This window comes from Oreochromis niloticus, linkage group LG15 (assembly GCF_001858045.2).
Source record: "Oreochromis niloticus isolate F11D_XX linkage group LG15, O_niloticus_UMD_NMBU, whole genome shotgun sequence".
NCBI classification, from domain to species: Eukaryota; Metazoa; Chordata; class Actinopteri; order Cichliformes; family Cichlidae; genus Oreochromis; species Oreochromis niloticus.
This window is the reverse complement of record NC_031980.2, coordinates 36,312,433-36,333,507: the sequence shown is the minus strand read 5'-3', so window position 1 is coordinate 36,333,507 and position 21,075 is coordinate 36,312,433. Positions and strand designations below refer to the sequence as shown.

The following is a 21,075-nucleotide window of genomic DNA, read 5'->3' as shown; positions in this document are numbered from 1 at the left end:
TGCCGCATGCAAGAGATACTGACAAAGTTTAACTTTGAAGGCATAGTTTGCACTTGAAATATGGCCTCAAGTTGAAATATATGTGTTTGCAATACTCAGCATATCACAAAATGTAAAAAAAAAATTGCAATAATATAATATCATGTGTGACGTGTTGTGATTATATCATATCATGGGGTGTCTGGTGATTCCCACCTCGATTTTAACAGGCACTCACACAGTACTGCAGAAGTGTGAAAGATATCCATGAAACACCTACAGTCATTGCCTGCGAGGTGATAAAGCAGAAACTCAGTCTGGGACTGTCTCCCAGGCCAACTTCTCTGCAGTTTCGTGGTATAACAGTACCTTATACCAGAAGGGTTTAGAAGTTTGTTTGGAGATTGTAGACCCCGATCGCTAGGCCGCGGGATCATAACCTCTTCAATATTTTGCTTGGTTCATACAGTTCACGGAATGTGGACAAATGCCAGGACTGACTGTGTACAGCCTGTCAGTGCGTTTGGCTGGTTGTGCTTCATTATCATTGACAAATTCTCAGTACAGTTTTAAACCTGGTGTGAGACATGACCTGGTTGAGGTAGGGAGTGGGTAGCATGTTGTTAGTATACCAGTAGTTCAGGCTTATGAATGATACCAGGGAGAACACGGGCCCTACAGTAGGAATGTTTTCGTGTCTGAAACTGTAACAGTCTTCCATGCATGAATAGCAGCATGTGGTGAAACACTGTCAGCGTGAATGCTGATCTGCATACAAGTTTGTCTCATCAAAAACACTCTGGATCAGTTCATTAGAAATGAACAACTCAATAAAGCCAACTGACTATTCTGAATCAAGAGCATCAACAGCATCATTGAGAGGTTCAGGATTCTCTGTGGAAGTAAAGCTTCAGGCCCAGGAACTACAGTTACATGGTTTACAGGTCACCATCCACACCACAGCCTTCTGCTTGACCTCTACCCCATCCAAAAGCTTCACCTCCATCCCTTTTCCTTTGTTTGACCTATAAATAAATAAATTACTAACATATAAAAAAGGAATATTTTTTATTTAGGAGCCGTGTTGTCCAGTATAACCAGGACTCCCTCTGGCATGTGAAAATGGAGAGAGAATGGAGAAAGAAACCTGAACTGTTCAGCTTCTTGTCTGATGTAATATTACATGAAAACACAACAGTTATCAGTTCTGTATTTCACCTCTCACATTGCAGATATTTAATGGATGCTCCTGGATGAACTAATTATCAAACAATCTAAAACATGTCTAAGTGACTTTCCTCTTGCATTTCTGGCTGCTGGGAACAGAGAACAAGACCTGAGCTGTGAATCTTTTAACTCTGTTTCTGGAAAATCACAGTCTGAAATCGAACTGTCACTATCAGCAGGTTGATGAGCAACCTATATCTCTCCTCGGGTCTTTGCCCAAGTCCTCGAGTTATCCGTCTACTCCTGACACGTTTGCCATATGGATGTGAAAATTCAGTGTCAACAACTCCATAGTCCCTCTCACGTGCGTTGTCACATCTGTGTGGCAACTGTCATGACTCGACCCACCAGCTCCTTTTAAAGTTGGAATCACAAAGTTGACAAGGCATGAATTATCAGAGTTTGAGTCCGTCAACAGCTCCAAGGTTTGCACGACCACATATTTCTTCCTGAATAGTCTCTGGTTTTGCTAGGGGTTGATTTATTTTGCGTAAAAACTCTAAGCTGCTTCTCTCAGAGCAGATCTTCTTCCCAGAAATGCTGTAATATGCCATCCCTAACAGCTTTCGCTGTTGTCTGACAGTAAAAAGACACATTGGTGGAATATCTCGACAATGGCTGGGACATAGAATTACACACAGATTTAAAAGAGATCCGTAATATCTTAAAATAGATTATGAAGTGCATAGGAAGAGACCCCAGGATTGAGGGTGATGTCATGAAGCCATCCAAAGCTGTAAAAAGACTAGTTGCTGCACTCCGAAGTAGATGGAAGTTGTGAGCTAGGTTGTAAAGATAAGGAGCCAGATAGGCAGTGGACATGAGAGCCCTCAAACTGCCCTCCACAACGTCTGATGTAGTGAAGTTGCAGTGTAGTGACGAGTGTCAGCAAACCTGTTGGAGAATAGAAATAGTACAGGCCCGACTGATTTGAGTGTTCTGACTGATTACGGATCAGAACAAGCTGTGATTAGAAGTGTTTTCTTTCTAATGAGATCTTTTTTACATAGACTAATGAGACTAAGTACCATTGCACTGTCGTCATCAACAGCTAAACAACTAAATAATAATAGTAATAACAAAACCCAACCTTTGTAATTGGTCCTCAGGTTCAATTTCAATGGTGGATAAAGGAAAAATAATAATAATAACAATAATTTCTGAGTAAAATCTGCACAAAATGTTGTGCTGTTGTCTTCATTTCAGGTAAAATAAAAATGTTTCCGTTTCTTAAAATGCAAACATCGTTTGTCTTTAGTCTTACTGAACTTTTACATCTAAAAAAATCTGCAAAGGAACACATCCAGAAATGCATTTATTTCCTTTGCCAAACTGGAGGGAAAAAATTGTGAAACAGTGAAATATGTTTATGAGGCGAGATGTGTGGAGTTGGCGCCAAGGAGAATATTTACAGTTGAAGATCTAGCAAACATTTGTATAAAGCAAATAAGAATCTGGGTCACAGTGATGCCCCAGTGTTAATTATGATATCTAATCAAAGAGCATGAATGAGTTTGGCTAAATGGATTAAAATCAGCTGCATCTTTCCAGCTGCCATACTGTAATTAATGGTTTGTCATCATTCCCCATTCATGTGAGGTGCTGCTCAAACACCAGCTCATCACTTTCCTTTCTCCACATTATGCATAATCACTGGGGTTTGAATTGAATTCTTTTCTGAAATCCAATATATGTTTAAAAAAATACATCTTGTAATGGGCCAGGTTCCTGTGCACTCATTCGTCAGAAACGGGGATAAATAGAAATATCAATTAGCATATATTTGTGTTGTCAGAGCTGCATCAGACCGGAAGTTCTGGTGTCTGTGAAATAATTACCTGCGCTTTGTATAAGCCATGGGCAGTCTGCTACCTGGGGAGGCTTCTAGAATAAAGGCAGCCTGATGAAAACAAAGCTCACCTTAGGTGTGAGTTTTGTGCTGCTATGCCTGGGTGAGCAGATGAACTGGGGGTTGGGGGGAGAAAAAACTACTTTTGGCTTCTCTCTCATTCACGAGGGGTCGCCACAGCAGGTAGCGCTTCATATTTGATTTAGCAGATTTTTTACACCCGATGTCTTCCTGACACAACCCCAAAGGGATTTGTCTCCTCCCGGGATCAAACTGGGGCTCTTTTTGCTTGTTAGGCAAATGCGTAAACGACTACACTGTGGAGCCTACTAGCAGATGAATTTGGGAAATGTGGCAGAAAACAAAGACACGCCCAATGGCATGGCCTTGCAATAATTTACATTTAATATCCAAGGTCTTTGGTACGTGAAATAGCTTGTTACTTTTGATGGAAAATTTCCATGTGGGTTTCGTTGTATAATGTGGGATTACTTTAAAATAGCAGAATTAAAAGTAATACATTGCAGGCAAAAATGCTTTTGTCCCCTCTCCAAGCAGCTAAAGCGTCTATCCACTCAAAAGAAGCAGGACTGCAGATTTGAGTTTGTTGGTGTGTCAGGGGCATTTACCACCACAATTTATCACAATGTTGTATATATATATATGTCATCTGTATGTAATGGTTTTACACTACTGATCTGCCCGAGGTCTACGCTCCATCAAATAGCTCGATATCACAGGCAGCAAAAATGACTTGGCCCAACAGCAGCCTGAATCTGCCACACCGAGATGTCTCATGCCAGACCTGTGATCAGTTCGCTTGTAGCTCCTACTTCAGTCAGCAGCAACAAAGGAAGCAGCCACACTAAACACCCTCCCACCCACCCGAGACAATGTGCTAATGTAAAATGGCCTGTTTTGACACACTGCTTTGTGAGCAGATGAACAAATACGGGCATCGCTTTAGCTCCGTGGTGAAAGATGACAGCGAGATAACAATAATAATTTCTGCAGAAAGAGTGCAAAGGCACTCAACGGTGATAAGCAAACTGGAAAAAACAGTGCAAGAACATCGAGGTCTGGGTCATCAAGATGAAGAAGAAATAATATCAAAAGTCCTTGTAGAGATCCTGGCTCTGTTATATGTGTCCTCAGGCCATAGGTTTAGCTGCATGGCTTTGTTAAAGTGAAAACTTCCCCCCGAAATCTATCCTTGAAAGTCGGTTGTTAAAAGTTAGTTTCCTTCTTCAAAAACAGCAGAACAACAGCCATATCAGCAGTTTATATGACCACAACAAAGAAATGCATGTCTTATGGTACCAATGGATAGCAGTATAAGTGGTTTGTACAGCGAGAAGAAGCTTGTGCTGCGGCAGTGGTTTGAGACCTTTTGATAATTTTTCAAGCCTTAAAAGCCTGTCACAGTTAAAGTGCATTGTAACTGGCATCTATACAAAGCTGACCAGAGCTTCTGATCTCTTTTGAAGAGGAGACTTTTTTAACAGCCACCTATGAAGCCAGCGTGAGTGATTCTGAAAGGACAATTTCAGGTGAGAAAACAAAAAAATCAATAGCAAGCAATAGCATGTTTTCTATGGCTAAGAATATAATGATGAAAGTCTTGTAAGTTGTTGACAAGTAGTCCACATCAGTGGCTGTGGGCTGCACACAGGTTCATTGAACATTAATGTTTAGTCTTCAAACTGGCACTCGTACTGATCCCGCCAAAGTGTGTTAAATTATAAGTCACTGAGGGCTGTGATCATACATGTAGGCACCAAGCCTCCCAACACTTCTCTCAGCTGAAAATACATTAAAAATTGGCTTTATGTCACCGTAATGCGATTTAGTATCGACCACGGTCAATCCGAGTAATGAATTTGCCACTTGAAGCCCACAAATCTGCCATTATGTGAATACAGCACATTAAATAATCAGCACATCTCTCAAATCTAGTGCACAAGTGAATTCTTATTTTGTTGAAAAGAAAAAAAAAACAGCAACCCAGTGAAACCTGCCTTGAGGCTCCTTCAGTAAATCTTGCCTGAGGGCAAGGAACACCGTGGCTCAGGTGGTCAATGGGCTAACTAACTGACAGGTCTGTGTGGGCTCTCCACAGGATCTGCACTTCTCTCTTGTGCTTATTTAATTTTACCCACTCTCACATTGTTTGCCACTTATTTGTCACAATGCAGCAATGCTTTCTCTAAGGGGAGAACCAGCGTGGACGAAGCCATTGTCCTCTACCCGCTTTCCTGACAGACACTTTTTTGGCATAGGGAGTAAAGAGCTTTGCGGTTAGTGCCAAACTGATTTCCTCGGTGGGTTTACTACTGGTGCTGGCAGTCTGCGTGGCATGTTGACAACTGCTAAAGAGCCAAACTTGATTGCCTCTTTTCCTGTTCATTATTACAGTATTCGTTACAGAATATGATGCGATTTCTTAACTACAGTCAGCACTGGACTTGTGAGCAATAAAAACCCTCCTTCTGAGAGTGCTTATCCCCATGTTGTAACCTTTACTGAAGCTAAACATAACCTGTGTTGGTACTGGTCTCTCAGGGATCGGAGTATGCTCTTATAAAGCACGTTGAGTAAATTGAAGATTGCATCATTGTCTGTGGAGGACTATACCTTGTATGATTAAGTTGTAATCATACTTATTTTAAATGTTACAATTTTCACGTCCAGTTATTAAAAACAAAAACAATAATTCAGATAGCCAAGAAGACTGAAAGAGAGCCTTTAGTGAACAAGCTCTAACTAGAGGAAGTCCCGAGGTTTTTGAAAGTCATCCCATGGAAGGACTATGAACAGTTGTCTGGAATTATATCTGTTTAGAAATGATTGCTGCCAACAAGATACAAGCAGGTCTCTGAGGAATGTGACACTGCAAACACCCCACGGTGAAATCCCCAACCAAAAGATTAAAAAGTCCCTAAAATGTTTTTTAAATTCAGAAACTGTATCCAACATATAATTTCAGTGTTAAATAAACATCATCTGGTGGTTTTTTGTCAATGTCTTGTTATGGTTGAAAAATATTCCCAACTGTATTTATTACTTACTGAACATTGCTTGTTCATGCTTAGATGTTCTAGGAAGAGTGAAAGACGCAGGGGTTGAAGTGGGATTCTGCAGGTGGTGAACCCCAACGTCGGGTGTAGCGGTGTAGTATGAAGAAGAGAATTACTTAGAAATAAGTCAAATATTTGCTTGTTTTGTGATATAGATGTTTCTTTGTGTACAGGCTGTGACCTGTGCTGCTACCCCTGTATTCACTGCTTTTCACAGATTTAGCACTTTCACTTAATTCAACAAGATATAAGCAGATGATTCATGAGCTACATGGCTGATTTCCAATCCCTAGACACTATAACGGGCATATAAAAAGTAGAATTGGGTGTCATGATCATTGCCCTAAATAATAAGGATTTACTATATATATTTGATTGTCTACTCTTGATCTAACCTACCATTTACCATGAACAGGCTGCTCTGTACCAGTACAGCCTATGGTGGAGACGTTACTTCACCACATTACTACAGACTAAGTAGTGTAACCTACACTAAACTGCCTGGCATTTTCATGCAACCTTTGAATAACACAAAATTAGTATACTTGAACTATGGAAAAGCACAATTTAATCAGCACATAATTTATAGCTCAAGTGTCTGATTTAAAAGCTCTAAAAGGAATGAGGACATTACATGAAAGGTTTAAATTTCCACTTTATCAGACTTCATGTGCCGAGAAGTCTTTACCTCCATTCACTTTCCTGTGTTTCTTCCATCTTTCTCAATCCCTGACAGTGTCACTTATAAACTTTCTTTTTATCTCCCTGGGAAATAAAGAACATTTATTTGCATTTTATATTATCTGGAACTTAAAAGAACTTTATTCTGTTTATGCTTCTCGTCTAGCTAGATCCTGAAGTACTGCGACCAACTGCATTTACACCATGAATGGCTCACATGCATGAGAGGAAAAAATGGGCGGTGCTAAATGGTGCAAGTGTGCTGTGGGATATCATTATTTTCTTATTATTGCTGTCACTGGAGCAACTCCAGACTACAGCACACAAAAAATGAACTCATCGACATAAACATTAACCTGCCTATCAGATTTAAATGCTCGTTAATTGAAGGTGCCAGAACGCCGTTCCGGATTGTTCCAGCCCACTTTAACCCCTGACTCAAATTCACGATCTCTTTCTCTGGGGTTCATTTCTCATCCTGCTGAGGTAACCAACTACAGACAAAAACAGCTGCATCACAGGGTTTATGATCCTGACATAAGAAGACTTATGGTGGATGTAACAGCCCAACACGTTCATTTCACAATGGAAAAAAATGATACAGAATTAAGATGGATATAAATCTTAACAGCTTTAAAGTGTTGTTTACATGTGAAAAAACATTCTCTGGTAATAATAATCTGTGTACATGAATAAGGGGTTAATGGTTCTCTGTTTGCAATCATTTAGCAAATTAGTTACAAGGAATGAAGACACATGCATTTAATTCTTTCATAATAATTCGATTGATATTTCTCACTTTGCAAGAGACGTGTGGCTAGATCTCTGTTCTACATGGAAATAACCTGAGTACCTGTCTGTTTAAGGTCGATGCTGTGCCGTTGTGCCGTGACCAGTTTTGATCAGAGATGACGGTGTAGCTGTTATAAATAATCATGTTAAATAATCAAAATTGCAACATTGAACAGAAAAAGTAATACTAATATATTTTTGTTGTGTTCCAGTTGCCTCGTCTTCAGTGTTTAAAAGATTTCAGTCCTTGTTGATTCGGCTGTACCTGTAGTTCCTTCTGGTAGCTGTACATGAGGCTTAAAACTGCAGATGACACAATACAGGAGGCAGGAACACAAACTACGGTGTTGTAATTGGGAAAAAAAAATCAGGCAATAACTGGCCTTTTCCACTCTGGTAGGGACCGTGATGTGATTTTATGCTGCACATAGCATGAGTCTATAAACAGCAGGGCTCAGTGAGAGTGGAAGTTGGTTACCTATCTAAGAAGGTGGTGGTGGTGTACCTGCACTCTACATCAAATGCACACTGTGGGAGCTCTTTCTTGTTCCACTGCTCCCTCCAGTATTTCAAAGTGATCCACTGAAAACTGCCTAAAATGACTGGCCATGGTTTGTCGATGCAGTTTTCAGTTAGTGCTGCAAACACAGACACTACTATATAATAAAATCTAACACTATGAAACTTGGGTATATATATGTATATACACATATACACACACACACACACACACACACATATATATACATTAAAAAGAGAGCTACTTTAACCTCCTTTTACTTTTACCTCCAACAAGGCATTGTGCTTTTTGAAGGCTGGTGTACAGACTGTCGAGTACAACCAGGCTACAAAGGAAGCGATACTAGCACCTGGTGATTTGCCAGAAGTAAACAAATGACTTAAATGAGCATGGCTGGAGCACTTGCTAGATGTGCTCCGTATGACAGGAAGATCAGATGGTGAACAGTAATTACTGATGTGGTTATATGGTGCAAAAGCAGCAAGTTAAGCGACTGGTTAAAAAGCTCAACCCAACATGCGATATCACAGTTTTTCCAGGAATAACACTACCTGGGCTCCTACAATATTAATACAATAATTACAATAATTTTGTGAATCTGTTGAAATAAAGTAACACCACCAACAGCATGATATGCAATATCAGTGACACAGTAATAAATCCAGTGACAGCCTAAATCAAATGTGTGCACCAAAGTAGCCTAAATATTACTGAACATTATCATTTAAGAATAACTAAACTAACTTAATCTTTGAACTCTTCAGGAGCTTCAGGACATTATCACATAATAATATTGAAAAATATATTTTACCTAAACTGTTTTATCTTGGGTCAAACTTTTGAACCAGCTGCTTAAAGCCATATCAAGTGCTCCAGCGATGCTTGGTTGAGGTCATTGTTTACATTTGGGTCGCACATCAGCAGTTGCTAGTCTCTCTTTGTTGCCTGATTGTGCACAATGTTGTGTGTTTGTCTCAAGTGGTGGAACAGAATCGACTGCAGGAGCAGTTTTCTTGCATATTTTGCAAATCACCGTTCTTTATCGGACATTGTTCAAGTAACTTCCTTTTAGCTACTAAATCGTCATCTGAGACGTAGTACGTGGCTCTTGCTGGCAGACATGCCGGGGCTTGTCTCGCTGTTCTGCAAACACATGGCGTTGCTATGACAATGATATCTAAATATGACACTTTAAGACACACTTTAATATACCACCACAAGGCTGCCCTTGCTGGCACCCTGTAGCAGCAGATTCACACTTCAAAATAAGAAGTTTTCATTAACAGTAACTGATTGGAAAAGAAGGAAGGAAATGCCCTTTATTTTGCTTGCTGTAAAAGATGCCGCTTCCTGCAAGTTGCAATCACCGATAAAGTATTGTTCACTATTTTCTTTCTATATTGTCAGAAATACCAGAAATATCTAATTTCCTTGAAATATCATCCAATAATTTTGCCCATCCCTGTTTTCCATTTTGAATACTTTAAGCTTTCTGCCTTCAAAGACACAAACATATCTCAGTTTGGCACATGCAATGTCATTGTCTAAATTTCTGGCAAGGTGTGTTGCCAACCATGTCTCCCCATTGCAGTCAGTAAGCAACCTTACCTGGTGATGCAAAGGTTGAAGGTTTGAATCTCTAGACTGTAAACAGTGCTGCTCTTCACACATGGGCGTGTGTTATTAATACTTAATGAGGGCAACAGGCACTCGCAGTCTGCTCGGACTCTGTTTGGAGTACAGTTCCAAGTGTTTCTTTTCTGACTGCTGTAGTTTCTGTCTTTTTGTCATAAAACTCATCAGTTTGCCTTAAATTAAGACAGATGCACCTTCAGTCAGTCAACTGCTTAAGTATAAAGATGCCTATTAACCCTTACCTGTTAAAATGCCACTGAAAAAGGTGACAAAGAATTTCACTTTGAACTTGTTTAGAGTGTCAACAACAGCACAGCCTTTGTTATTCTGATGGCTTTGGGATAATTTAGTCTCAAAACAAATCAAATCTCAAAGCAACCTTGAACTTCTTACATGTTAAATCACTTTGTCAAGTTGATGAGATTTCTGTATTTTGTGAGACTCGCTTTTTGGCACATTAAAGATTTCACCTGTTTTCGGAGTTAAAAAAAATAAACAGCAGGAGGTGTCTTCTAAATAGGAAGACAGTAATATTTGTCAAGAAAAGTAACATTTTCTAGACATTGCTAATAAATCAAAGACATTCTTCTGCAAAGATGATGACTTAAAAATTCTTTGAGTCGGATGTGTTTTTCCAAGTAAATCTAAATGTGTCTTTTTTCGTTGATCCAGGTGCTACCTGTTGGATGGGATCTCTAAAGGAGCCTGGCTGAACCGCTCAAGCATCATATTCGCAGGGAATGACAAGTGGTCTGTGGATCCACGTGTGTCCATAGTGTCCAGTGTTGGAGACAAACATGAGTACAGCCTTCAGATACAGAAAGTGGATGTAACCGACGACGGCCTATACACGTGCTCGATTCAGAGTGAGCGTAACCCACGGCCAAAGCTCCTCAACCTTATTGTAAAAGGTGCGTGCAGGTCATGCGTGTTCTTTACTTTTTCTGTGTGTAGCATATGTTCATCAGTAAGTATATGTTGGTGTTTATCATAACTTACATTGTTCCATTTCCAAGCATGCACGTGTTTCAGTTGTCTGCGCATATCTGCAGCTCAATCTTGGTTGTTTAAATCGTAGGTGCAGAGTTTTCAAGCATTTCAAGCATCACAAAAAGCAAGCTGCAGCTTCCGTCCTGTGCCTTTTTGTGATCTAACACCTTATGTCTTGCTCACAAAGGCAAAGGCTTGAGAAATTGCTTCGGTGACGGGAAACCGACATTTTAAGGTACATTGTATGCCCGCAGGCCATGCAGCAAAAAGCCGGTTGGTTTAAATGACTGGAGGCAGAGTAGCTTTAATCAGGCCTCTCTGGATTTTGTCGCAGCAGGCAAAACAAAAAGAGATCCAATTCTGATAACTTTTAACTACATCCTGCACTTGCTGATATGCTATATATGCACTATGCATTGCTTAGCAGACGATAATGTTGTGAATTTTAGTTTTCGACACAAAAGTGCTGGCACTGAGCTTTTTAGAGGTTGTCTGCATTGGGCTTTATCTTGGGCAGTGTGCATTTTTTTAGGGATTTTAATGGGCCCACCCATGTTATGTTTCTTTTCTAGGCTGATGTGAAGATTTCATTAAAAAATTTCTCTCTCTTAATCTTAATATTTATTTCACAACATTGTCTCCTGGCCTACATTCACACTCACACACCCCTCGGCAGGTATCAGATTAACTGAAAGTGCACAACAAATTATTCTCATTCTGCTTTAAGCCTAGCCAAGGTAAGGATTAATTTATGAAAACATAATGTTGCACACCTCCGCACAAGCAGCACAGTATTAATAGAAGAGGTGAGGGTCGGGAGCACTCTCTGCAGAAGTTTGAGCAGTGATATGTGAAATGTGCAAGTGGAAATAGCTCTCCAGCTGGCGTCTCTGTTATGACATATGGAGAGAGCTTATGAAAATTCTTTTCAGGCATGTGATCCTACCTGCAGTTTGATTTGTTTGTTGTGAGCCGTAATTGAAAATATTTGTTTCGCCTTTATCCACGTTAAACTGGTACAAGAGCACTAGGGCTTGGAAAAGAAAAAGAGTCACATCAATTCGCAAACAGCATGGACGGTGCTTCTGTAAACTGCTATCCTGTGAGGTAGCACTTTTCGCTGGGGATAAGAAGAATAGTCAAAACAAATCACTGTTTACCTTCTCAGGTGTCCGTCCCTGTTAAACAAGCAGCACAACATGAAAGCAGCGCGCTTTTAAAACAGTCTGTTTCCCAAAATTTCTTAATCTGCTGCCTGTTGTGTGCAAATATTAAACTGTGTGGGCGTAGAGCGGTAACTAAGGTTGGCTTCGAAGGTACAAAGTGGTGTTTGAACAATTGTGCTTGTTTATGTGGTTGGCTGCCGATGAGAGCGCATTCACTGTACTGCTGTTGAAAAATGGCCTTCGGTTAACAATCCTAACAATCCTGTCGGTTTTAAAGGGTCACAGAATTTAAATGCTATACTCCTGGTACTTTTTTATAGGTCCTTTTTCGGAGGACGCACTGCACCCCATCCCCATCCATTTTCGTGTCAGTCCACAAAGGACAAAGATTCATAGAAAACAGTCTTGGTAGACTTTTCTTTTAGTGGATTGTAACTTTCTGGCAAACCAGTGAATGACAAAAGTGCAGGTAAACATCAGCTACCTGAGTGAAAGTTGGAGGCAAAAACTGAAATCAACAGTGAAGTCCAGGTTTTATTATTACATATAAGAACACATGAAACATATGAAGTTTTTTTCTGTCAGCGTGATATATTTGGCATCAGTAAATCTCAAACGGAGACAGGATTAGAAGAAAGTGAAAGATCGCACTGACTTTGTGGAGCTGCACCGACACAGCTCTGCTGATCCGTCTGTGCCGCGCACACGTTAGCATAATAAAGTTACAGCAGGTGGATAGATAGTGGATAGAGCTACAGATTAAATTCAGTGTGTAGCCTCCTTCTCGGGCCGGTTACCGAAACTTGGCTGAAAAACTTTTCTGGTTGAAACTCGGCCTTTCCGATTCTGCTGTCATCACCTTCCTATGCCTCCTGACAACTATGATGTCACATCAGCGTTTGTTGTTACCTGCGTCAACTGTGACCACATCACAGCCCCATAACTGTTCATGCTGGCGCTTGACTCCCTGCAGTCTTCTCCTGAATGATGGATGTTAGGTGTGCTGAATCAGTGCTGATGTAAAACGGAAGAAGTTGAAACGTTTTCTCCAGAAAGTCTCATCTTTTCAAGCCGTTGTAGCATCTTCCTGTCTATAATCTGGGAATCTTTGAGCTTCACTGATCTATCAATTAAAAGGCGGTAAATCTGACCTACTCGTACACGCGGGGCTCCACACCAGCCACTACAGCTGCGGCGTGTGCCTCAGGTAATTAAAATCAAAGAGTGCACGGCAAGCTAAAACAACATCACAGAGTGGGACGTGCCACCATTCACAAAGATGACAACAGCAAGCAAAAACAGGTCACTATAATTGGCAGTGCGAAAAAAAAACAAGCCCCCTGAAAGTCTGTAGTTCTCAGGGCAGCTCCCCGGTGAGCTGGTACCCTCAGAGTCATGAGAAGTCTTTAGTGCAAATGCACCTCATCTAATTTCTTTTTAATCTCTCATCAAGAAATTGAGCGTCCGTAGCCTCACTTATTGTTTGTTAATGCAGATAGGCTTAAACCTTTAATATAAACGCAGTGTTCTATCAGCATTTGTCAACTCCTCAGAGCACCGCAGCGCCTCTGCAGTTATAGCCACTGTGCTATAGCTGAAAGGTCACAGGGGCAAATCCCGCCTCTGCCAATGTGTCCATCAGCAGTCTTGAGCCTTGTTAGTGTTTCCTCAAGTAAAAGCATACACCCCCAGACGCATGCACACACCAACACAAACACACAGGCATTCGCTTCCTCTCAGCGAATGATGAATTTACTTCTAGAAATCTCTCTGTTCACTTTAAAGACATTCCTCAAACTGGCCTTGAATACTGATTTTATAAAGTAGATCACATATCAGTAAGATGGGGCACTAAACACTGTTCTGTATGTCCTTTCCTGTGTAGGTAGTAAAATAAAAGGGGCCATTGGCATTCAGTTGCCTTTATTAAAGGTTGACGCAGCAAACTTTTTCTAAAAAAGTACATTTTATGCACTCTTTTTAGGAAAAGTCATTTTGAAAAGGCCCACAGAAACTTGAAATTGTATTATATCTGTAAGCTCAGTAATACAGAATGATTGTACTTCTTATGTTGAACTTTTAGGAACTGGAATTTCAATGAGATCCATGCAGTAAGATGTGTAATGCAAATTTTTAATGGGGGGGGGTGCAAATGGGCACTGGTATTAGTGAGACTGCTTGGGGTTAGGTACCAGGAGAGAAAAGGTCAACACATCCCTAGAAGTTAGGGCTAATTGCTGGTCATAAGGTTATAATGAAAGCACCTTTGTCTGGAGGTTATAATAAGAAAATCTCATACTTTTTTTTACACTGACCTATTGTGTTCACATTGTTGAAATTGCCCCTTTGAGCTGCCGTTATAAGCAATTCTAGGAGTGACTAGAGTGGAGGGAACAGAGTGAAGACTGGTTTTATTTGCTGATATTCACATGGACAGAACGCACACAGAGTTGCTTTCCCTGTGCTCGGGCCACATTTTACAGGTACACCATGTTTCTGAATATGTATGTGATAAATTGTAATCAGTTGCTTGGCAGGCAGTAATGTGAGCTGCAGGACCGTCATGTTTTTGTAGGCGTTGGTTTTCCGAAGAACAGTTTGTAATGGGAATCTTACCAGGGGTGTTGTGGGTCATGGCAGCTCCTCACCACTGGCCATATGGCCACAATCAAACCAAAGCTAATGTGCCAGCTGTCAGCTGCATAATAAGTTTTGGAATGGCTAGAATTCCTGATGGATGTGACATAACGGCTAAGATTTGGCAAAAGTTTGACCTACAAATAGCAACTGTTGTTCGCAAATGTAACATGTTGGCCGTCGAAGTCAGTGATGTCAGTGCGTTATACTCTGAGAACTGCATTTTATTCCACATAAACAATAACGAGGCAAAACAGAAGCTGTTTAACAGAAAGTCTGCAGCTTCGTTAAACCTGTAATATAGGAGAAAGACTGGGTAGTGATGCCAGAAAACAAAAATATCTGACAGCTATATGACGGGATGTGGTCACTGTTTCCTTGATGGATGATGAGCAGACGATATAATCGTGTGAAAAAGCGTAAAACCTGGAGATCCCTAAATGTACTTATGCTGTTATCAGCTTTCAGTAAAGCTTGATGGCATTTTGATTGTGTTATGTATCTAAATCTGGTGTCGTTGAGTCATCAGGCAAATGGAGAGACAGCACTGTGTATCTGAGAGGGAGCTGCAGGCAGGAAGTATGCTGAAATACAGATCGCTACCTCCAGCTGATGAATGCCGATAGGCACGTCTTTGACAGGTCGCTAGAGCTAGTTAAAAAATTTGGTTCATTACGTTGCCAGCCATTCTGTCTCAAAGCATATGTGTGGTCTTCTGGCATCTCTGCGATTTCACACCATATTGTACTTCAGTTCATTTTCTTTGTCAAAACTCTGTGCACTGGGAAACATTACCTGTCACTGTGTGGTACTTGTGTACACATGCTTAAGCCCACTCATCGAGAACAGAGGGATTTCTTTACAGATGAGATGTAGCAGAGGAGCCGCTCTGTCATGTTGCAGAGGCTTCTGGGAGCATGCTGTTTTTTTCATCTGCTGAAATGAAAGGGAAGACTTGCTAAGAAAAAAAAACAGACACTTTAATCTGAGCTTTTCAGTCCAAGCATGCAACATTTATTAATACCGCAACACAAATGTTACAGTTGACTTAAAAGGATTTCATGGCGTTGGATTTTTTTGGGGCGTTCTTACTTTGCTAGATGGTGCACCATGGAAGAGTAACATGGAAAATTGGAGCAAGAAGGGATTACTGCATGAAAATATGCAATGGTCTCAACTCATTTCAGGTGCATGGTTGGGTCTTTGACTAGTTGATCCACCGAGCAATTATGCTTATCTGAAATGAATATCTTTGTCTGCAGTGCAGGGAGTGGCTTTCTTGCATCCAGTCATGTCATTTACAGATTGAAAATGGAGATATTTGAATATTTTACCAGGCTGTGGGGCAGAAAAGACGAATGCTAAAATACAAGCGAAGAACATTTGCCAAAAGTTGGACATTTTTAAGGGACAGCTTGTGATGGAGATGGAAATAATGTTCAATGCTTCGCTTCATAAATCCTTAAAATTCACCAGTCCCTTAACAATGATGACTTGGCAAATTGAGAACCCACTGAAAGTTTGTAACTTTGATAAATATGTAAAGCTGTTTTTGGAATTGTTCCACTTTTTTTCTTCTTTTTAAAAAAAAATGGATCTCCATGTGTTTCCTTTTTAGTCTTCTCTCTCTCAGCAAAAACCTTTACATTATTTATGGCAATGAAAAAGAATGTCAGTTTTATACGAGCGGATGAAGACGGAGGTAAAGACGAGAATTTTTTTCCCTCTCTTCTCTGGAGTCGCATCCCTCGGGATTTCTCCTTACCTGAACTTACGGCACCAGGAATCTCTAGTTATCGTCACACTTCTTAATGCATGAATCACATGCTGCTCTATTAGAGGCTAGAGGTGGGATATGACTTTGCTGTCTTCTCTAAGAATCATTTAATCTCAGTGTGACATTTATCCCCCTCAGAGACCTTATGTCACCTCAGCAAATTAGACATTTGCATCTGTGCCCCTCCCACCCCACCCCCCATTGCTTTTTTGCAAACAGCGCCCCTGAGAGGTGGGTGGAAAAAATGTTCAGAATGAACTATTGCACTGGCATTACAGCACAGAGACACACAGCGTCGAGGGCACTGTCTCGGCACCATATTTTCTCTTTGTTGTCATTGCACATGGAATAAGCTCAGTGTGCCAAAATAAAAATAGGAAGATGAGAGGACTGCGGGTCTGTCGGATGCAGAGAAGCATATTCATATTCCACAGAGTGATGCAAAGATTAAACTCAGCTCAACTCCAGATCTACAAATTCTTTTTGTTTTTAAAACTGAAATAGCGCCGGTTCACAACAACAGTCCTCTGAAGGTGCCAGTGCCCGCTCTCCCTCTCTCCCTCACGTAATCTCAGCCAAAAGCAGTGATCATAAGACCACAGGGGGTCTGCTAAATTACTAAAGGGTCCCTGTTTTCCTCCAGGTACTTTTGGCACAGGTGCCGAGCAGTTAGACCATTCTTCAAATACTCGACTTAACAAGATTAAACCAAATGGGCTCTGCCTTGTGGCTGTGCACTGATTATTGAGTAAATGCAAAATGCTCTGACCATGAAGTAACTAGTTCATGTGAACCCAGCTGTTCTTCCTCGTCTGCATATTCTCCTCTCTCCATCCCGCTTACACTAACTTCGCAGCAATCCCCCCGAACAGCATCTGATGCAGGATACTGAAAGATTGGTATCAGGCCCAGCCCGCCCCTTCTGTACATCACATGACCGGCCTCCTCCTCAGCCGCCATTCTATTCCTTGCTCTCGGTTAATTAAGATTGTAGATGTGATAATGCATTAAATATGCACAGCACCTCTCATCTAAGAATATCTTGTCACAGCGAGTAAGGGGAAAGAAGCATACTTCCTTTCACCATCAGTAGCTGCTCACACAGGCATTGGAAATGCATTTCAAGGTTTCATCACCATGAATTTGTTAAGAGAAATCTTGTTCACATAATGCAGTATGTCTAAAGATGTAGGATTTCATGTGGGATTTTTACACGTTGCCCCGGCGTGGTGTATTGCTTCGTAGGGGTTAACGTTTTTCAAAAAATGTGAGCAGTAATCCTGTATGTGATGAAAATGCTTTGGACATTAATATGGATCAAAGCGGATCCACAGTGAAAAGTCGCCCACGCCCATGGAGTGAGTCAGCCTGGAAAGAGTGTTTCACAGCGAGAAGAGAAATGGAGGGTTAAACCTCCGGTTGCAGCTCCTCTCTTTAATGTCAGCACAGAAGCAGTGTGTAATTACATGGCATAAAAGGACCAAGCAAATCGCAGTTTATTCGTAATGTGCTATGATTCTGTCAGTCTCATTAATTGTTGGGTGCTTTAAAAAAAAAAAAAGATTTCATTTTCTCGTGACCTGAGCCCGAAAATACAGTCCTGTCAACCATCGCTAAAGCAGCTCTGTGAGAAAATCCACACAACGAATGCCTTTGCGTTGCCATTTCTCCTTCATTGACTGTCACAAACTCCACTTGAGTATTAGTGACATCGATATTATAAAATTTACACGTAATTGCAGCCTAGCACTACTTTGCTCTTGATTCAATTTAAAACAGATTGCTCCCAGTGAACATATTGGTTAAACAATTTTCCTTTTAAACTCGATGTCAAGTAGCTTAAAAAGTTTAAAGTTAACTTCTCCATATTTCAGTGAAACTGAAACACGGCAGGACATTTTGTCAATAGTCGATGCAGCTTACCCAAAGATTAAACTGAATGCTGCTATTAGATTAGACATTTACTCTAATAGTCTACAAGCTTTAGAAGGAATGAACAATCGGAGGAGTAATTTTCCTATATGAGCAGTCATTTCAGCCGATAAGGACAGAAATGCAGCTTTTTTATTTTTAAATGAGTAATATGCATTATCTTTCTCTCTGTGTGCATTGGGCTCAACCTGCAATCTTCCCAGAATTTGATTGTATCATCATCGTTATCTGACAGTCATGAAATCCAAGTAGTTTTCCAGTGACTAAGACTTTCTTGCCAAACAGTTGCATGTATTAAATCATAGAGGAAGATAAAATTTATTCGGTAAACATTGCTAATATCGGGTTGGATCCTCCTTTTGCCTTCAGAAATGCTTTAGTTCTTCATTTTCATAGATTCAACAAGGTGTCAGAAACATTCCTCAGAGATTTTAGTCCATTTTGAGATGATAGCTTCACTCACTGCCTGCAAATCCATGATGCAAATCTCCTGCACTGCCACATTCTAGAGATGCTCTGCGGCACTGAGATCTGGCAACTGTGGAGGCCATTTGAGTACAGTGAACTCAAAAGAGCTTTACTATGAAGCTCATAAGATAACTCTAGGTACACGAATACAAGTATACTAGGAATACTAATACACTAGGAATGCCAGGGACTCTGAATTTACTTCACAAAGGGGAAACGGGACAAAGCATGGGAACCATGAGGGAGATCATGATAAAGGACAAAGGAGGCAATATAGAGACAAGATGTCAAGGGAACTGGCAACAGGTGGGAAACATGGCTGAACAGAATCTGTCTAAGGAGACAGAGAAAGTGAAGCTGAACATGCTATAATGGGACAAGGACCCAGGAGGAAAAGAGGAAGTAATTAACACAGGGGCCAGAACTTAGACATACTAACTTGACAGAACTAAACGGGGAACCCAGACAACCACGGAGGCAAGACACGGAGACAACCCTGACATGGAGATAAAACTAGGGAGGCAGAGGAACACAAAGGGAACCAAGGACAAGACTTGGTTGTATTAGAAACAACGTAAAAACTAAGCAAACCAGGAATCTCATAATACCGAAACCACTGAAGTAGAGAGTCCAAGAACTCTGGAAGCTGGAAAAACAGACCTGGGACCATGACATACACAGGTAGGCTATAGAGTGAAGCGCGGTCAGGTGAACTTTGACCACTGCGTTCTGTGACACTCCTTCGCACGACCAATAGAAACAAAGCCTACTGTACAGCTGCGCTAAGCTCAACCACATGATGAAGGAAAACCTTCTGTGATTATCCGAGTTCGAGGAACTTTTTGACTGGTTTACGTGCATATATAAGGACCTCCAGTCTTTGTGAAAGTCATTCCTGTCAACGGCTGTGGGGACCTCGGGAGGAAAGCATTGTTGTGGAAACGACACACTCTTCACTACTAAGCTATAACAGTGTATATAAAGCAATGTGGAGACCAGTGCCGAGCATATTATGGCTGCAGTGTGTTACATGCGATGTTTTTAGTTACATTAACCAAAGTTCCATTTTAGCTGAGCTAGAATTACTGTTACAACTAGAAATTTTATTAAAATAAAATTAGATTTTAATTTAAAAAAAATATGAATTACACAGAGATTATTGAGCCCTCATTTGTCTAGTTTTAGATGAAAGACTTGAAAGACTGAAAGACTGCTCTTGTTGCATGATGGGACTTGAGTTGCTATCAAAGTGGGAAACAGACACTTTGACAACATTACTGCAATAGCTTCTAATGCCTGTGAAAAGATGTTCTATGAAAAGGGAATAGTGAATCAGCATCAGTTGGAATAACTGAGTATCAAGGGCCTCAGTGGAATAATAATGCACTGAAACAACGTGGCTGCCATTTATATTGCAGGGGAAAGTGTAGAGAGAATATGAGTGCGTCTAAAGGAACAGATTTGCCATTATGGCCCCTGACATTTAGTTAGCCACCAATCATTGCCATTTGTGTGTGTGTGTCTCTGTGTGGGTGTCTGTGTTTGTGAATCTTTATCTAAGCTCTTGTAAATTTCTCTCATCATGAGGTGTTTGCATGCATGCAACGATATATATTTGCACAACTGCATGCACGTGTGTGCGTGTGTGTAGTTGGTTGTGCATCTGCGTGAGCCTAAAGCGAATCCTCATTACGAAAATGGCTGATATTAGGCATTGTTAATTAAAATGAGTGAGGTTAAAGGTCAGCCTCTCAGCTCTCACGTCTGTCTTCTCTAGAGAATAGAGAATAGAGGCAGCTTGAGTGGAGAAAACTTTCATTTGGAGCCTTGAACGGTATTCACAGGTAAAACAGCTTAACATGAAATTTGCCTCCACATTGTCAGCTTTTACGTAAGTAAATACCTTAAAATTACATTCCGCGTGATCTGTTATGTAAAAATGTAATTGATTTGTGCATGCTGGTTTTATTTTATTCACAATAAAAGATAGAGTGATGTTTATTTTTATACTTTTTGTACTTTGAAATGTATGCGCTGTATGGCGTTATTCTCCAGATTATAGTAATGGGTTTGCTTCCACCGAAAACCACAGAATGTAGATTTACTCCCCGTGAATTTTCTTGGATGGTGTCCCACTTCAATTATCCTCTGGTTTTTTTTTTTTCATGTGTTCTCTGCATGCCTGTACTCGTGGATAACATTAGATTAATGGGCAGGAAAAATAAATCTCTGCTGTCACTCATTGTTGCCGATAGCCGTAAATATTCAATAAATTACCTCGAGTCGTGAAAGTGCACAGACACTCCAGCTTAGATAACACTCGGCTTATACCATTAATGTCGGGA

At 40.6% G+C, this 21,075-nt stretch overlaps 1 protein-coding gene across 2 annotated transcripts in view; it reads left to right on the top strand.

Annotated features, from left to right (window-relative positions):
• Positions 1–21,075, top strand: part of negr1 (neuronal growth regulator 1) — a 162,771-nt gene that overhangs the window by 41,384 nt on the left and 100,312 nt on the right. For both annotated transcript variants that reach the window (XM_005459910.4, XM_003455370.5), the window contains exon 2: positions 10,433–10,671. In XM_005459910.4, coding sequence (XP_005459967.1) covers positions 10,433–10,671 — 239 coding nt within the window. The remainder of the gene's footprint in view (positions 1–10,432; positions 10,672–21,075) is intronic.